The sequence below is a fragment of the Elephantulus edwardii genome, unplaced genomic scaffold, assembly GCF_000299155.1.
Source record: "Elephantulus edwardii isolate Elephantulus edwardi_28Jun2011 unplaced genomic scaffold, EleEdw1.0 scaffold00001, whole genome shotgun sequence".
Lineage (NCBI taxonomy): Eukaryota > Metazoa > Chordata > Mammalia > Macroscelidea > Macroscelididae > Elephantulus > Elephantulus edwardii.
In genome coordinates this window covers 15434737-15452941 of record NW_006399751.1, presented here as the reverse complement: position 1 = coordinate 15452941, position 18205 = coordinate 15434737, and the positions used below count along the sequence as shown (strand labels likewise).

At 39.3% G+C, this 18205-nt stretch overlaps 1 protein-coding gene across 1 annotated transcript in view; it reads right to left on the bottom strand.

Annotated features, from left to right (window-relative positions):
- The window catches only part of PGAP1 (post-GPI attachment to proteins 1), a 108974-nt gene that overhangs the window by 4979 nt on the left and 85790 nt on the right, over window positions 1–18205 (bottom strand). Inside the window, exons 21-25 of the mRNA XM_006878741.1 lie at window positions 10702–10792; window positions 7431–7628; window positions 6448–6583; window positions 4109–4159; window positions 1423–1604 (exon numbers count right to left, since the gene is read on the bottom strand). Coding sequence (XP_006878803.1) covers window positions 1423–1604; window positions 4109–4159; window positions 6448–6583; window positions 7431–7628; window positions 10702–10792 — 658 coding nt within the window. The remainder of the gene's footprint in view (window positions 1–1422; window positions 1605–4108; window positions 4160–6447; window positions 6584–7430; window positions 7629–10701; window positions 10793–18205) is intronic.

Here is an 18205-nt window from a genome sequence, read left to right as displayed (position 1 = left end):
TTTCTTTCCCCTCCATCCATATCATTTTTAAATGTACAGTTGGTATGAGGAATTACATTAGAAATTATGAAAATAAATACTCAATAGAGAACCATTTTTATAATGTCTCTAAGTTCCTATGTATAATTTTTATAGAACAAAAAATGTAAAACATATTACTTGTCAATGAGATGGATTGATTCAGTGCTCTATCCTGTATCAATCTATCTCCCACACACCCACTCCTACTACCCCAGTCACTGAATCAATCGATCTCATTGAGGGTCTTCCCCTCCTGCGCTGTCCCTACAACTTCCCAAGCATGACGCCCCTCTCCAAGGACTGGTCTCCCCTGGCAACTGAAGGCAATGATTAGGAAGAATAGTAAATAAAAATTATTTTGAATAATAAAATACAAGGTCATTTAATTTAGTTAAATGTATCGGGCACAAGAGAAAAAGTATAGCATTGTTTCATTATTTTTAAATGTAAGCACTTTGTTTCACCTATACTTCACCACTGGCCCGACTGGCAGCATCATGATTGATAGTGAAGAGACTGAGATTGTTAACAGCTTTAGTTTGCTTGGCTCTGCAATCAACACTCTTGGTACCAGCAGCCAGGAAATCAAAAGACAAATTGCACTTGGGAAGTCTGCTCTCAGGGACATCTACAGAGTACTGAAGAGCAATGATGTTAGTCTGGAGACTAAGGTGCTATTGATCCTGGCCATGGTCTTCAAAAGTAGGTGCTATGCCCTGGAAAGCTTTACAATGACTAGAGATGACAGAAGAATTGATGCCTTTGTGCTGTGGTGCTGGAGACGAGTACTGAATATACCATGGACTGCTAGGAAAACAAACAGGTTTGCCCTGGAGAGGATGAAGCCAGGGTGTTCCTTGGAGGCAAGGATTCTGAAGCTCTGTCTGACATACTTTGGGTAGGCTGTAAGGAGGGATCAGTACTTGGAGAGAAACATCATACTTGGAAGGGTGGAGGGTCTCCCATCTTAATGAGATGGATTTATTCAATGACTAGGGTAATAGGGGTAGGTGTGTCAGAGACAATAAGGATGGCTCAGGATAGAAAAATTTCCAGAGCTTTTGTACATATGAGCTGTAGGCGATTTAATGGCACATAACAACAATACAACAACATACTTCAGAAAACACGAAAATAGGAAGTGCATTACATATTTAGCATTGTGAACATTTTAGGGAAGTGAAACAAAACACATTCTTATACATGTGGAGACCTAAATAAAAGTATATTTTTACTCTCCTTAAGTTTATAAGGGAGAAATAGAAATATACTGAAAGACATTTCAGGTAATACATAGCTTCTGTTTATTAAGGAAGTTTCTGTGACCATAAGGAATCAAAAGTCTGTACTTACGCCTGTTGTTTGAACCATACAAATTATATTTATACAAATAAAACTCACCTGAGGTTTTTAAACCAATAAATAAACGATGGCATAGTGAGCAACACAATCCATGTCAGTAAGTTCATCACAGTATCGTGCATGTGAAGACTGTCTTCAGCATCACTAGGTGACAAGCCAAGACGGTGTACTGGAGCATCCTTGTGATCAGAATGCTTTCCATTTCTTGAATGTTTGGGATTCTAAAAAATAATAAAGTAAAAAACAGGCTATGGTCATAAAACTTTTTTTACATATACATATATATATTTAACAAAAACAAACATTTCTAACTGTACGAGCTCTGGGTTTGCACATCACTTGAGTTGGATTTGAAAGGTCATATGGAATTCCAGCAGAGAAGAGATGGAGGGCAGGGTCTACACAATCATTTTGCTCATCTGTAAGATGAACTGTCCTCAGTAACCCAATCCACACCTGGCCACAGCGTGCCCCAGTGACCACGTCTTCCCACAGAGGTGCTGTGTGGACATGGCCTGGGTCAGAAGGATGGTGGGTCATGCTCTCCCCCTCGTGGACCAAGGTGACTCCCAGGCCACCTGCTCAGACGCTCTAGGGAGCCTGGCCTCTGGCTGTGCCTGGCCTCTCTGGAGGCAGAGCGTGGTGTTTGCCCTGGCTGAGCAGCTTGTTGCCCACGTGTCTTGTTGTACTTAGGGTTGTGTCCACTTCCTCATATCCTTGGCTGATCCTCATTGGTTTGGTTTTGTTTGACAGATGGGAAATACAGAACACTTGGCCTCCCCTAATGTCCTGTCCCACTGGTCAGAGAGCTATTGATGGCTATCACTTCCCAACCTCTGCCAGGCATCCGTCTTTCCCGATGTGTTCAAATGCACTTTTATTTTTTTTACATGTTATTTTCACTGATGAAAATATACCTATAGAAAGTGACTCAAAACAGAGACAGTAATTTATAACAGGGAGCTCCAGTGGCTTAGTGTTAAGGAGTTGGACTCTTAACCCAAAGGCATGAAGTTCAAATTTACCAGCTGCTCCATGGAAGAAAGATGGGCAATGTCTTCCTGTGAGTTACTGCCCTGAAAACCCACTGGAGGGTCAACGATGGGTTGGTTCTGACTTGCCGGTATACAACAATTTATAACACCCCACACTGACTGTCATACTGACGAAGATCAGAGCAAATGTAATCTCAGCCAATCTTCTTTAGGTTCAGTTTCACCTTATTTCCATTTTTATTGAGATCATTGTGAAAAGTGTACAAAATTGTTTTCCAACCATTTGTATATATTTTATGACATTATAATATACACAATAACTTCATTCTTCCAACTTCTTTCCTGTGGTCTTCACTTCCATTATTTTTCCTGCTCTCTGGGCTTTATCCTTGGGCAAATGCTGCCCTTCTGACCTCAGATGGCTGGTTATTCTAAGGAATGAACGCCTACTGTTATTGTTCACCTTATTGTCTTGTCTAAAGTTTCAAAGGTGACCTGCTGAGGAGAATGTGTTAGGCTGAATGGCAACTAATGGCCACTGCCTTGGGGATTTGACCAGTTTCTACTGGAACAATACTGTTGGTCACTTTTGCATCTCAGTTTTGTTCCTCATTTTCTCCTTTTCTTTCCAGGTCTTCCACTGAATCCTTTCTAGAATAGTCAGCAGTGGTAGCTGGGCATCATCCATTTCTTCTGGTTTCCAGCTCATGGAAGTTGAAGTTCATGTTCCATTAGTATTCTGGACTGTTTCTTTGTAGCTTTGTTTTTCCCCTCCTCTCCTTTGTTCTGGAAAGGAGGAGACTACTACTGCCCTTTAGATGGTGTCTTGAACCTTTTTAAAATTCTAGCCTTTACATACTAAAGTAGGATGAAAAGTTTTGTCTTTGTAGACTGTATGTTATGCCGATTGACCGTGATGTCCTCTAAGACTATGATCTGAAGACCCAGGGCCAGCAACTCATTATCTAAGGGTATATGGTTTTGATTAAGAAGTTTACATAGTCTGTCCTCTCCTGGCTCTGCGGTTAACATTTCTTGAAGTTACTTAAGTTCACAGTAACTTTCAAGGCACTGTAAAATCTCAACCTTTAACAACAACAAAATACCGCTGTATTTTTCCATGTTCATATTAAACTGTTTTCATTTTAAAAAAAGGTGATCTGAAGAGAGTGTGGACCTCTCCAAAATACTGAAAAGCAACAATGCCACTCTAGAGACTACAGTATGCTTGATGCAGTCCATGGTCTTTGCAATTACTACACATCTGATTGCTGAACAAAGACTAACGATGACAGAAGAATCATCAAGTCTTTGAGTTGTAGTGCTGGAGAAGAGTTTGAACAAATCATGGACCACTAAGAAAACAAATAGGTCTGTCTTGGAGAAGGTGAAACCAAGTGTCTTTTTGGAGGCTAGGATTTTGAAGCTCCATCTCACATACTTTGGGCACGTAGCCAGGAGGGAACAATCCTTGGAGAAGGACATCACGCTCGGAAGGGTGGAGGGACAGCTCAGGAGGGGAAGATCCCAGATGAGATGGACTGACACAGTAAGTGGGGTAATGTGAGTAGGTGTGTTGAAATCAGTGAAACCGGCTCAGGACAGGGTAGGCTTCAGAGCTGTTGTACATGGGATTGCTATGAGTTGTAGGTGACTTGATGGCACATAACAACAACAACAACAACAACAACAACATTAAACTGATGCTGACTTTTCAAAATGAAACTTACCTCAGTTTCATTATTTTTAAAAGCTGTTAGGCTGGCTTGAAGATGAACAATCTAAGAAAAAGAAATTACTCTTAATTTTACATTTATTTTGGATGAAACAAACTTTTATTTGAAACAAGGAACACAGAAGCCCAATCCCTTATAGGAAATTGAGACCTATTATTTTAAATTTAATAATATCTAAAGAACTACAAATTCATTTAAACATTTAAAATACACTATTCTAAACAAGATTTTTTAAAAAATACACATGGCTCCTATCATGGATTAACAAAACAAAATTTTCAAAGTACATGAGGCCAGATTATATCGATTGGCACAACATCTATATCAATTGAGTTTATAATTAAACAATGCCTTGCAAGATTTTAAAATGCTTTGTGAATTTAAGAGGTTTCCCATATTACCCATATTTTAAATACCGAAAATATGAAATTTACTATATATGTATCTGTAAAATGCTCATAGAACTTGAAAACAATCTGTAAATTGTTTTATTATTTCTGTAATTTAAGTAATTACTCCAGAAATTTTTTTATACTGCGTTGTTTTAAATATTTTTTAAAGAAACTTTCTGAAACAGGGGATAAAAATAATTATATAAAACAAAATGCACAAACGTGATTCTATAAGAAAAAGGTCCATGACTATCGAAAACATAATGTTAATGAAAGAAACATAATGTATATGAATGATTGTATGCAAATCAATAAAAATGTATAAATATTTATACACATAGAAATGAAACTAAACGTATAATAACTCAACCTATATGCAGAACAGATTATCCGGGAGGCTGGGCTCTATGAGGAGAAATGTGGGGTCAAGATTGGGGGACGATTTATCAACAATCTGCGTTATGCGGATGACACAACCCTGCTTGCTGAAACTGAGGAGGACCTGAAGCTCCTGCTGCAGAGTGTCAAGGACTGCAGCCTACAATATGGATTGAGGCTCAATGTCAAGAAGACAAAGATTCTCACCACTGGACCAATTGGCAGCATCAGGATGGATGGTGAAGAGACTGAGATTGTACACAGCTTTAGTTTGCTTGGCTCCATAGTCAACAGTCTTGGCACCAGCAGCCAGGAAATTAAAAGGTGCATTGCAATGGGAAAGTCTGCTGTTAGGAACCTCTCCAAAGTACTGAAGAGCAATGGTGTCTCTCTGGAGACTAAGGTGCGTCTGATACAGGCCATGGTCTTTGCAATCACTTGTTATGCATCAGAGAGTTGGACAATGACCAAGGAGGATAGAAGGAGAATTGATGCCTTTGAGCTGTGGTCCTGGAGAATACCATGGACTGCTAGGAAAACAAACAGATTTGTCCTGAAAAGGGTTAAACCGGGTGGCTCCTTGGAGGCAAGGATTCTAAGGCTCCGTCTAACATACTTTGGACATGTTGTGAGGAGAGACCGGTCCTTAGAGAGGGACATCATGCTTGGGAGGGTGGAGGGACAGCGCAGGAGAGGAAGGGCCTCTATGAGGTGGATTGATTCAGTGACTAGGATAATTGGGAGGGGAATGTCAGAGACAGTGCGATTGGCACAGGACAGAGCGGAGTTTAGGGCTGTTGTACATAGGGTCGCTATGAGTTGCAGGCAACTCGACGGCACATAACAACAACAAAAATATGAAAAATTTTAAACTGATAATTATCTAAAATGAATATTTATTATTAAAGCAGAATATTGTTGTTGGCTTTTTAAAATTATCCACTCTGGTATCAACTGTCCTTTTAGAAGATCGGTATAGAAAGTATACAGTTGTATAACTTCCTTGTTTTCCTGCAAAACTGAGTGCTTTCTGGGAAATGATTTTACTTCATGAGAAGATTATCAGTCTAATTAATTTTAGAAATATCTACAGATTCTTCAGCAACATTTGTAACATGTTACATCATCTTAGTACTTCTTACAGGGTTCAGATTTGTTGTTCATAGGGTCACTATAGGTCACAGCCAACAGCACCTACCACCACCACCACCTCCACCTCCACCTCCAGCTCCACCACCTCCACAGCCATCGCTACCACCATCACTGCCGCTACCCTGCCCCCATCTTAGTTTGAGTGATAGCTTCCTCCCAGTGAAAGACATTTTGTTCTGTCTCATGTTTAAAAGGTATAAATAAAAACAGTTCCACTAAAAATGTTCATGAAAGTTAACATCACTTTCAAGATAATGACACACTTGAAACACTTTCTTTTCTGTTTTAAAACAAAAATTCAAAATCAGAATACTAATAAATCCCATGTATTTTAAATAAGTGAGATTTAAAATATCTACGCTATATCCTACGTATAAAGTTGAGCTATTTTAGTTGTATTATTTGACATACCTTAAACACATAGTAAAGATATGTAAGAAGGATGGCAAATGCTCCACAAGTTGCCCAACTAACCATGATCAAAACAACGATGATAAAAGACAAATCTAGTGATACTGCCTTGATATTCTTAGGAAGCTCAGAGGGTCTGGAATAAAAAGAATAAAGCTTGTTATAATAATTCACAACTACACATAAGAATTAGTTATCGAGTCAGATTTAAGAAAACAATATAGTGCCTTGCCAAACTTTCCTGCTTACTAATAAAAACATTTCAGAAGGTAAGAAAGACATTTTTGGCAAACAGTCCATATATTTGAATACAAGATCTTTAATACTAAGTAACCTCCAAACTTGTCTTCCAGTCAAATACACTATGGCTACCATTTATACTAAGGAAGAAAAGCCACTGAAAAATATAATATTTACAGGCCAAATCATGCGTCTCAAATCTTGACATGAAGAACAATGTTCTATTACTTACAGTCTCAAGGTCCTTCAGATGATGTCAAGTATGGACCAGAAAATTCTAGCAGTATTTGAAAACAAACTTCATCTTTGGGTCTAGACTAAATCTCGAGGCCATATTTCTGTAACTGTTAAAACGCCTCATCTATGCTGACCCAAATGTCTTGACTGAATTCTTCTACCCTTGTTTTGGGTTATAGAAGTCAACACATAAAAAAAAAAAAAATTCCTGGGAAAATTTATTCCACAGTAATAAAAAATCCTCTCAAACACACTTTCTTACTTGTGAAACTTTTTTTAACTAGGTGTTTAGCACTAAGTTAAAAATCAAAGGTAGGATTTATCTTGCAATAAGTGATTTGTTTTGATAATGATATAACGTAAACACTAATACATGTCTTATATAGCTGTCATCTTTCCTTACAAAGTTTACTTATAAAACACTGACAATTTCAAAGTTCTTTGTATGGGTGCATGTGTGTGTGTTAACAGCAACAAGAAAGCTTCTAGTGTCATTCGTCGTTTACCTTTTCAAAAGCAGCCACAATGAAGAAAGGAGTCTCAGAGACATTGAAGAGAGGAGGCCACCCCAGTAAGCAGTACACGTTCCAAACAGAAAAAGAACCAAGGACACAAGGGGGAAACACACACTCTGATTGGTTAAAATTATAGCATCTAATTCTGGTAACAATAACGTGTCCCATAATTCTTTAAACCACTTATACCTGTGGATAAGAGAAAACATACAATGAAAGAAAAATAATTAACAGTTGGCTTTCAAAGATTTACTGTTCAAAGTATCTGACAACTTATTAGAGTCCCTAAAGTTTTATGATGCTCAGTATTTTACTATTTTCCTGAAAAAAAAAAAATTTGTAATGCATTTTATGAAACAAGCCATTGATCTTGCAAATAAGTTTACTGATTCGATGAAATCTTACTGCTTTATATAGATCCTTGTGTAAAGTAATACAGTTTCTGTTGTTGATAGAAACAACAGATTTTAGGAGTGATTAAGAAAATCCAAAAAATTAAATGGTTTTTAACCAAATTATGTAAAAGGTAAATAAATTATGAACTTAAAGAAAACCTCAAACTCATTGCTATTAAGTCAGAACCAACTCACAGCTGACTGTCCACCCAGTTTTCAGAGGCTGTAAATCGCATAGAAGACAACTGTGCATCTTTCTCCTAAGGAACTACAGGTGGATTCGAACCACAAGAGACAGAACCTTTAGATCAACAGTGCACTTCCCTGCCCACTAGGAGGGCCCTAAATTAGGAACAGACTTATTAAATAGGATGTACCACTGAGTTGGAAATATCTTACATAGCTAACCCTCTAGTGGATTTTCAGAGGCAGTTAAACAGGAATAGCTGGGGCATTCAAACTGCATGCCTTTGGAGTGGCAGCACAACACCTTACCACTAAACTACCATTGTTGTTATGTGCTGTCGAATCAACAACTCATAGCAACCCTATGAACAATGGCTCTGACCCTTGTCCTATCCTGAGCCAACCTCACCACCTCCAATACACCTGACCCCACTGTCACAGTCACTGTGTCACTCCATTTCATCCAGGGTCTTCCTTTCTTTTATTGACCTTCTACCTTTCCAAGCATGATGTTCTTCTCCAAGGACTGGCTGCTACTCTTGACAATATCCCCTACTTTGTATGGAAAAAAAGTCTGCAGTAATGCTTCATCAATAACCTACAATGATTTGTATTAATAGTTCTCAGATTTTCCAGGGTCCAAATAGATGAACCACACTTATTTCTTTGCAATTGTTTTATTCTAAGCTTAGAGTGATGTGTTGTAAGTTGCCGTCAAATCAATTGTGACTCATGGCAACCACATCTGTTCTCTGTAGGGTTTTCAAGGCAATAGTCTATTAGAAATAGATCACTAGGTCGTTCGTCTGTGGAGCCCATGGGTTTGAATCACCAATGTCTTGGTAGTAGTCAGGTATCTAACCATTTCCACACCCAAGGAATAGATTGGAGTATATGTTGCTGTTGTTGTTATTGTATACTGTTAAGTCAGAACCAAACCACAGCCAACCCTTGGGTGGGTTTTCAGAGGCAGTAATTGTATGGAAGGAGATTGCCATCCTTCCCCGAGGAGCAGCTGCTGGAATCAAACCATGTGCCTTTGCGATGGCAGTGCAGATTATTGCCACTAGATTTTCCTACTGCTATACTAAGTTCAAAAGTGACTGGAATAACACATCAGCAGAAAACTGCCAGAAGTCCAGGCTGGGTTTAGAAGGGGTCGTGGTACTAGGGATATTGTAGCTAATGTTAGAGGGATCTTAGATGAAAGCAGGGAGTACCAGAGGAATGTCTATCTGTGTTTCATTGACTATGCAAAGTTTGACTGTGTGGATCATAACAAATTGTGGCTGACTCTGAGAAGAATGGGAATACCAAAACACTTGATCGTGCTAATGAGAAATCTCTACTGGGACCAAGAGGCAGTAATCAGAACAGAACAAGGAAACAGTGCATGGTTCAAAATTGGGAAGGGTGTATGCCAGGGATGTGTCCTGGCTCCATACCTTTTCAACCTGTATGCAGAACAGATTATCCGGGAGGCTGGGATCTATGAGGAGAAATGTGGGGTCAAGATTGGTGGAAGATCTGTCAACAATCTGCTATATGCAGATGATACAACTCTGCTTGTTGAAACTGAGGAGGACCTGAAGCGCTTGCTGCAGACGGTCAAGGACTGCAGCTTCCAATATGGATTGAGGCTCAATGTCAAGAAGACAAAGATTCTCACCACTGGACCAATTGGTAGCATTAGGATGGATGGTGAAGAGATTGAGATTGTTCACAGCTTCAGTTTGCTTGGCTCCACAGTCAACACTCTTGGCACCAATAGCCAAGAAATTAAAAGACGTATTGCCGTGGGAAAGTCTGCTATTAGGGACCTCTCCAAAGTACTGAAAAGCAATGGTGTCTCTCTGGAGACTAAGGTGCGTCTGATACAGGCCACGGTCTTTGCTATCACTTATTATGCATCAGAGAGTTGGACAATGACTAAGGAGGATAGAAGGAGAATTGATGCCTTTGAGCTGTGGTGCTGGAGAAAAGTATTGAGGGTACCATGGACTGCTAGGAAAACAGATTCACCCTAGAGAGGGTTAAACCAGGCTGCTCCTTGGAGGCAAGGATTCTAAGGCTCCATCTAACATACTTTGGACATGTTGCAAGGAGGGACAGGTCCTTGGAGAGGGACATCATGCTTGGTGGGGTGGAGGGACAGCGCAGAAGGGGAAGGCCCCCTATGAGGTGGACTGATTCAGTGACTGGGGTAATTGGGATGGGTGTATCAGAGATAGTGTGATTGGCACAGGGCAGAGCAGAGTTTAGGGATGTTGTACATAGGGTCGCTATGAGTTGCAAGCAACTCGACGGCACATAACAACAACAATACTAAGTTCAAGAACTATTTTTAAAAGAAAAGTTTATTTTTTTAAAAATACTCAGTTAAATGACTGTATTAAGCAGCATATATATGGATGAAATACTATATATATGAATGATTACAGGAAAATCAATTTAAAAAGGAAAGAGAGTAGGGGGGAAAGTCTAACCAAAAACAATCACTGAAAATTCAATTGTAAATGTTAATACACTTATTAGATCTTCACTTAAATAGAAAAATTTCATTTACTCAATGAAGCCAATCTTTGAATTTGTATATAAAACATTATGTTAAATGATTTATGTTAAATGCAATATATAACACAAAATAAATTAACATCATTATCATTGCTAATAAGTCTTACCCCAGCAGAAATTTAACCATAATTACAAAAGGGTCAACTTTATAAGATTTGACTTCTTTATCCAACATAGTAGTATATTCTAAGCAATGACCTAGAAATTAAAAAAAATACATATTAAAATTACATTAATTGGAAAATGCATATTAAGTACTCTATATTATATCCGACTTTGTCATTAAGTACAACACATTCCCTATCAGAGAAAGAAAGGTCTTTAATATTGTTACAGACTCCTCTTGAGAGATTACAGTTACTGTATTGTGGTTATACATTAAAATCACTTGAAGAATTTTTTTAAAAAAAACTCTAGTTGCCACACACCCATGTTTATCGCGGCTTTGTTCACAATAGCAAAGAGCTGGAAACAACCTGTGTGCCCATCAACAAACAAATGGATAGAGAAGCTCTGGTATATTCACACAAAGGAATACTATGCAGCATTGAAAAACAAGGAACTCATGAAATATTATGCAAAATGGATGACCCTGGAGGACATTATGCTGAGTGCAATATCTCAGTCACAAAAAGACAAATATTGCATAGGGCCACTGTTGTAAAACAGGACTGACATTGGAGTTGAGGAAAGACAGAGAAGGAGGGGAGGAATGATGTATATATTGCATTGAAACAGATGAGGGAGAGAACTGTTTAAAAGGTATATATGAATGGGTGTTCTTGTCATGACAGGAGTTCAGAATGAAGACTGCATAGTGGAGTGGACTTGGGGGGAGGGACTGTATAACAATGAAAGAGTTTTTCTTTTACTTTTCAAGAAGAAGAGTGAATTGGGGGTAAAAGGGGGCAGGGAGAAAAGTGCAACAATGAATAACAGGAAACACTAAGTCTCTGTAAACTTTCATTAAAATGAATTAAAAAAAAAACCCGAACAAGAAAAAACAAAACAAAAAAAAAACCCTCTAGTTGCTCAGATGCCATTAGAAGAAAATAATTTTCAGGAAATGAAGTATTAGAATTTCACTATCTGTAGTATTTTCACTGAATGAGTTCCGTCTCCCCTCATACAGTTTTACTGAGACAGAATGACACACCATTCACCCTTTTAAAGTGCATGATTCAATGATTTTTGCTATACTTAGAGTTGGGCATCCACTACAGTAATCAATTTTAGAACATTTTCATTATCCCCCAGGAAATTGTTCTTCGTTGTCTCACCACAGTCCTCACCCGGGCACTCCTCATTGCCGCTGAGCTGGAACCAGCTCTTGGGTTTCTAAGGCCGTAAATCACACCGGAGGAGACTGCTCATCTTTTCTCGTGGAGCAGCTGGTGGGTTCAGGCTGGCAGAAGCACAGCCTTTGGGCCAGCACTGCAGCTCTCCATGGACTAGGGAACCAGCAGTCCACCTGGCACTGTATAACTTGACTTGGTCTGGATATTTCAAATCAATGTAATTGCATGTAGATTTTTGTGAATGGCTTCTTTTACTTAGGGAACGGTTTTCAAGGTTCATCCGCTTGTATATCCATTTTACATTTCATCAATTTATGGTTATCTGGTTTATTTTTACTCATTTGCTATTGTGGGGGCACGCTGGTGGCACAGTCTCTAGTGAGTTGCATGGATAAGAAAAGGCTACAAGCCTCAGGTGGTTTGAAACCAGTGTTTGGTGGGAGAAAGGTAAGAAGGCTGCTCCTGGGTGAATCACAGCCTCGGACTCCTTCTGGGGGGGGTCACTGTGGGACAGTGGGAGCTGAAGTGATGGCAGTGAGTTTGAGGATTTTTTTTGTTTTGCTACTATGAATAATACTGCTATGCACTTTTGTGTATACATTTCTGTGTGCATATATGTTTTCCTTTCTCTTAGGTATGTCCCTAGGAGCGGAGGTGCTGGGCCAGGTGGTAATTAAACCCTAAGATGGCTTCCTATCACTACAATACTACTTGCAGAATATGTGGGTTTCAATTCTTAACATCCTTAACAGTTTCATTATCTATCTTTTTTATGGTAGCCACTCTAGTGAGTATGATCTATAGTTGACTTTTTAATATGCATTCGTGATTCATAACTACTGCTTTAATTGGTTTCACACAGAATTCCGTATCGAAAACTTTTAGACTAACCAACATCTTATTTATCAGAGGGTTCACTATAAACTAGCCATATATAAATCATATGATCAATTACAAAAAACTACTTAGGATGAGGAAGACATTAAGTCAAGTCTGGTTCATATCATATTATCATATTTTAATTAAAAACTTGAGTGTTGTGTTGTTAAGTGCCATCGAGTTGTAAACAACTCATTGTGTGACCCTATGAATGAACGATCTGAACACTTGTATCATTTCTCCACCTTCATAGAGTTTCTGGAGGCAAGCTATTTCGGAAGTGGATGCCAATCCTGCTTCCAAGTTTGTTTTAATTGGGGAACCCCACCTAACAGTGTCCACTATGGGTAACCATTATGCATCTGACACATCAGTGTCACAGTGTTCAGCATCACAGCAATCCCGAGTTACCTCTGTACAGCAAACGGACAGATCAGTGCTACACTACTTAGAAGAATGTTTGACCAAAAACAATTAAAATTAGGCCTGAGAGTTGCAGATTAAAATCACCCACCTTTGGCTTGGCAGCATAACTTTCTATCCACTATGCTAAAATAGGCGAAAATGAATACTGAAGAGATTCTGAGTTTTATAAAAGTTATTGGAAGACAATGAGTAGCTGTGAAAAGATGTGGCAAGCCAGAATTAGTGGAAGAAAATTATGGACTGATTTCTTTTGTACTTTGGTCCATATCTCTTTTCCTATCTCCTACCTTCTCTGAACATTGTTCAAGCCCAACACGTGTATGCAGGATAGGCTCCTAGGAAATGAACTGTAATTCAGGGAGAGTTTTGTTATATATTCTACATATGCCTCCCTAGATCAATTTTCCACCATTCACTTTACACTGAGCCCTGAGAGGCTAGCTTTGTGGATGAGCTTCCAGTTCGGTTCTGTGAACAGGGAGGCACAGCAGGTAGAGGTGGAGAAGATGGAGTTGGTGTTTATTACCCTGTCTCTTCTCTGACAAACCCCAGCTTGGTAGTCAATGGAATGACCTTACATCAAAGCTCCAGTAGTATCTTCTTCAAAAGGTTCTAAGTGCACTCCTTTTCTTTGCTCTTCAGTTGAAGAGTACTAGATAACCCTGTTGTCGGCCCAGCGCTTCATCAGTCCCTGTCGGTGTCTCTTAACCTTGCACATACCTTTGAAACAGTCCCTTCATCCAGCTTTCCATTATTGTAGTCAGTGCACCAGGACCTAACAAACTAATAGAGTTGGTAATGACCAAATATGACCCCAGACACCTATTATGTGTACCCGGGGCAATGAAGGAGGTGCCAAGAAGAGAATGAAGAACAAGGAAATCTTGAAGAGAAGTTGTCTGACACCTTCTGACGTCTGGCATTCTGATGCCAGCGAGAAACTTCAGGCACATGTCTAATTTCAAAGCGATGAAGGAATCTTCTTGAGGATTTCTTAAAACTCCCAGCAAATTTGGGAGGGGACAGATCATGAATTTTCAAGAAATTTATCTATCTTTCTTAATGACATGTAGAATGGAAAAAGCATTAAGAAGCAATGGCCCATATACTTTAAAAAAAAGAAAGAGAAAAAAATCAGGATGACATGAAAAGAAAGTAGGGCATAGATCCATTTCAGATTGCATTAGGTCTTCAAAATATGTGTGGAAAATGAGCCACTGTATCTGTAACTACAACTCTATTTACAAATATGATTTCCTTTTCTTAGGCAAATGAATAGGTGAGTCCAAAATGAAATAACTTCTGAGTTATGAAAAATGGCAGTATAAACACAGAGACACACATGGAAGGAAGACAGACAAGACTTCTGAGAAATATATCTACAAAGACTTGGGGCAGTTACTAGAAGCAGAAATAGACAACGAGTCTAGACCCCTAGAGTCAAGATCTGAATTCAGACTTTGAGCCTCCTGACCTGTGAGAGAATTCACTTCTGGCACCAATTTGTGGCGTTTCTGTTACACAGCACAAGTAACTTAGTCAAAATCTGAAGGATATTGAAAAAACTTTGAAGAGCAGCTAAGACAGAGAAGAGTTATGATTAAAATGGACCTGAGTGCTTCCAAACAGAGCAAGTTGTTAGCTAGCACCCAGTCAACCGCAACTCTGCGAAAAACAGACCTGCACTCTGTCCTAATATATAGCATCCTCCTGATCTCGGATATACTTGAGCCCGCTGTTACAGTCACTGGGTCACCCTGTCTTGTCAGGGAGTCTTCCTCCTGCTCCGGCCCTCCACCGTTTTCAGCAAGATGTCCTGCTCCAAGGACTCATTCCTCTGATGACATGGCTGAAGTATGTCAGTTGAAGTTTCACTATCCTTGCCTCTAAGCAGTACTCTGGTTGCATTTCCCCCAAGAAACACTTACTTGCTCTTTTGACAGAAGCATAATAAAACCCAAAATACACTCTTGAAAAGAAAGAGAAAAAAAGAACAGCCCAAATCTTATTAAAACTCAAGCTTTAATTACCAATTTGTACGCAACTGGAAAAAAAAATAGCAGAAAATGTTCAACTGCATCATAAGCAGGCAATCAGCAAACTTCAGACTGTGGGAAACTCAGTAGCACAACCAACCACATTAGTTCAAGAAGTGGATTACAAGGTGAGAGGAAGAGAAAGGCCTTGGAACCTGCAGACTGAGAAACTTCCATAGACCAACTAAATAATGTGCACGTTTTATTTGAATACTGCTAAAATTATTAAAACTTTATTGGGAAATATAAAGCATTATTACTAATTTTTTAAATTTTTTTGCATTATTCCTAATTTTTTGTGTTAACAGTTAAAAGGACTTTTTAGTCCTTTTAAAAGGACTAATATTAAAGACATAAATATTGAAAAAATTATTACATGGACATTTTCTTGTCCAAATCCTCAATGGACTTTAAAAAAAAATCCACAAAACAACAAGAAGACTAAGAGTTAACACTGAAAGAAATGTATCCCACAAGAAAATGTTAACCATTTGCAGGCTTTAAGACTATAAACTGAAAGTCTTTAGGCTTGTTGTTCAAAGATGTAAAAAAGCTGATCATAAACCACCCGTTACTTTGAAGAGTCCTTGTCAGCAGTCTTAACTACTAATATGTGGCTATTTTTAAGAAGTCCTTTATTATGCTTAACAAATAATTCAATATATTGTTGTTAGTGCTATGGAGTCGAGGACAAGTCATAGCAATCCTATGAACAGTAGATGTGAAATGTGTCCTATATCTGATTTTTTGGGCCCATTGCTACAGTCACTATGTGAATCCACCTTGTTGAGTGTCTTCCTCTCTTTCACCGACCCTCCACCCTTTCAAGTATGATGTCCCTTTCAAAGAAATAGTTCCTAACAACACGTCCAAAGTATATGAGACGAAGCTTTGTCATTTCTGCCTCTGTGGAGCACTCTGGCTATCCTTTCTCTAATACGTAACTTCTTGTTCATTTGGCATTCGTGGAATATTCAGTACTCTTCTCCAGTACCACATCTCAGATTCTTCTTTCAGCCGTATTCACTGTCCAGTACTCAGATACACAGCAAGAGACTGAAAATATGATGGTTTGAATCAGGAGCATCTCAGTCTTTAAAGTGACATCACTGCTCATTAGTACCTTGGAAAAGTCCTTGACAAGAGACTTTTTCAGTGCAGTATGTCTTTTCATTTCTTGACTGATAATACCACAGATGTTGATTGTGGATCCACGTATGATGAAATTGTTGAAAACGTCAATCTTTTCTCCATCTATCATGATGTTGTCATCTGTCCACCGGGAGGATTTCTGCCTTCTTGACGTTGAGATGTAATCCATATCGAAGTCTGCAGTCTTTAATATTATGCACTAAGCATTTCAAATCCTCCTTGCTTTCAGCAATCAAGGTCGTGTCATCTGCATAATGCAAGTTGTTGAGGTATCTTCCTTCATTGTAATTCCATATTCTTATTCACAAAGTCTGTTGTTGTTGTTGTTATGTGCCGTCGAGTCGTTTCCGACTCATAGCGACCCTATGCACAACAGCCCTAAACCCTGCTCTATCCTGCGCCAACTGCACTGCCTCTGACACACCCATCCCGATTGCCCCAGTCACTGAATCGATCCATCTCATAGAGGGTCTTCCCCTCCTGCGTTGTCCCTCCACCCTCCCAAGCATGATGTCCCTCTCCAAGGACCCGTCCCTCCTGGCAACATGTCCAAAGTATGTCAGACGAAGCCCCAGAATCCTTGCCTCCAAGGAGTAGCTTGGTTTAATCCTCTCCAAGATAAATCTGTTTGTTTTCCTGGCAGTCCAGGGTACATACAGTACCCTTCTCCAGCACCATAGCTCAAAAGCATCCACTCTCCTTCTGTCCTCCCTAGTCATTGTCCAACTCTCTGATGCATAACAAGCGATTGCAAAGACCATGGCCTGTATCAGGCGCACCTTAGTCTCCAGAGAGACACTGTTGCTCCTGAGTACTTTAGAGAGGTCCCTAACAGCAGACTTTCTCATCGCGATATGCTTTTTGATTTCCTGACTGCTGGTGCCAAGAGTGTTGACTGTGGAGCCAAGCAAACTGAAGTCTAGTTTCTTAAATTATTTGCCCAGTATGCAGACTGAATAGGTATGGAGAAAGAATATAGCCCAGACAAGCCAGCTTTCTACCAAATGATAGAATTAATTTAACTATGTGAAGAATGGGAATCTCAGAATTAATTATGCTCATGAGGAACTTAAACCTAGACCAAGAGGCTGTTGTGCAAACAGAGCAGGGGAATACTACATGGTCTACACTTGAGAAAGCTATGTGTCAGGGTTGTTTCCTTTCTCCATACCTATTCAGTCTATAAGCTGACACTGAATAATCAATCCATCAAAACCCTTGGTACCAGCAGTCAGGAGATCAACAGATAGATTTGCACTGGGAAAGTCTACAGTCAGAGACCTCTTCAAATTATCAAGGAACAATTATAGCAGTTTGAAGACGATGGTGGTGTCTGATTCAGCCCATGGTCTTTTTAATCACTTACTATGTATCTGAGAGCTGGACGATGATAAGAATGATAGAAGACAAACTCATGCCTCTGAGCTGTGGTCTGTGGTGTTGAAGAAGAGTACTGAACATTCCATGGATTGCAAAAAGAACAGATAAGTCTTGGAGAAAGTGCAGCCAGAGTGCTCCTTAGAGGCAAAGATGATAAAGCTTCATCTCACACACTCTGGGCATGCAGCCAGGAGAGGTACATCATTTTTGGAAAGGTGGAGGCTTGGTAAAAGAGAAGATGACCTTCCTTGAGATGGACTGACAGTGTCCGCAGCAAGGGGTTCATGTGTGTCAGGGATGACGAGGGCACAGGATAGGACAGATTCCAATCTGTTGTTTATAGAGTTGTTAAGAGTTATATTTGAGAGCATCTAACAACAACAACAACATATATAAGACTAATAGATTTTATACTTTGAATCTTCATGTAAAAATAATAA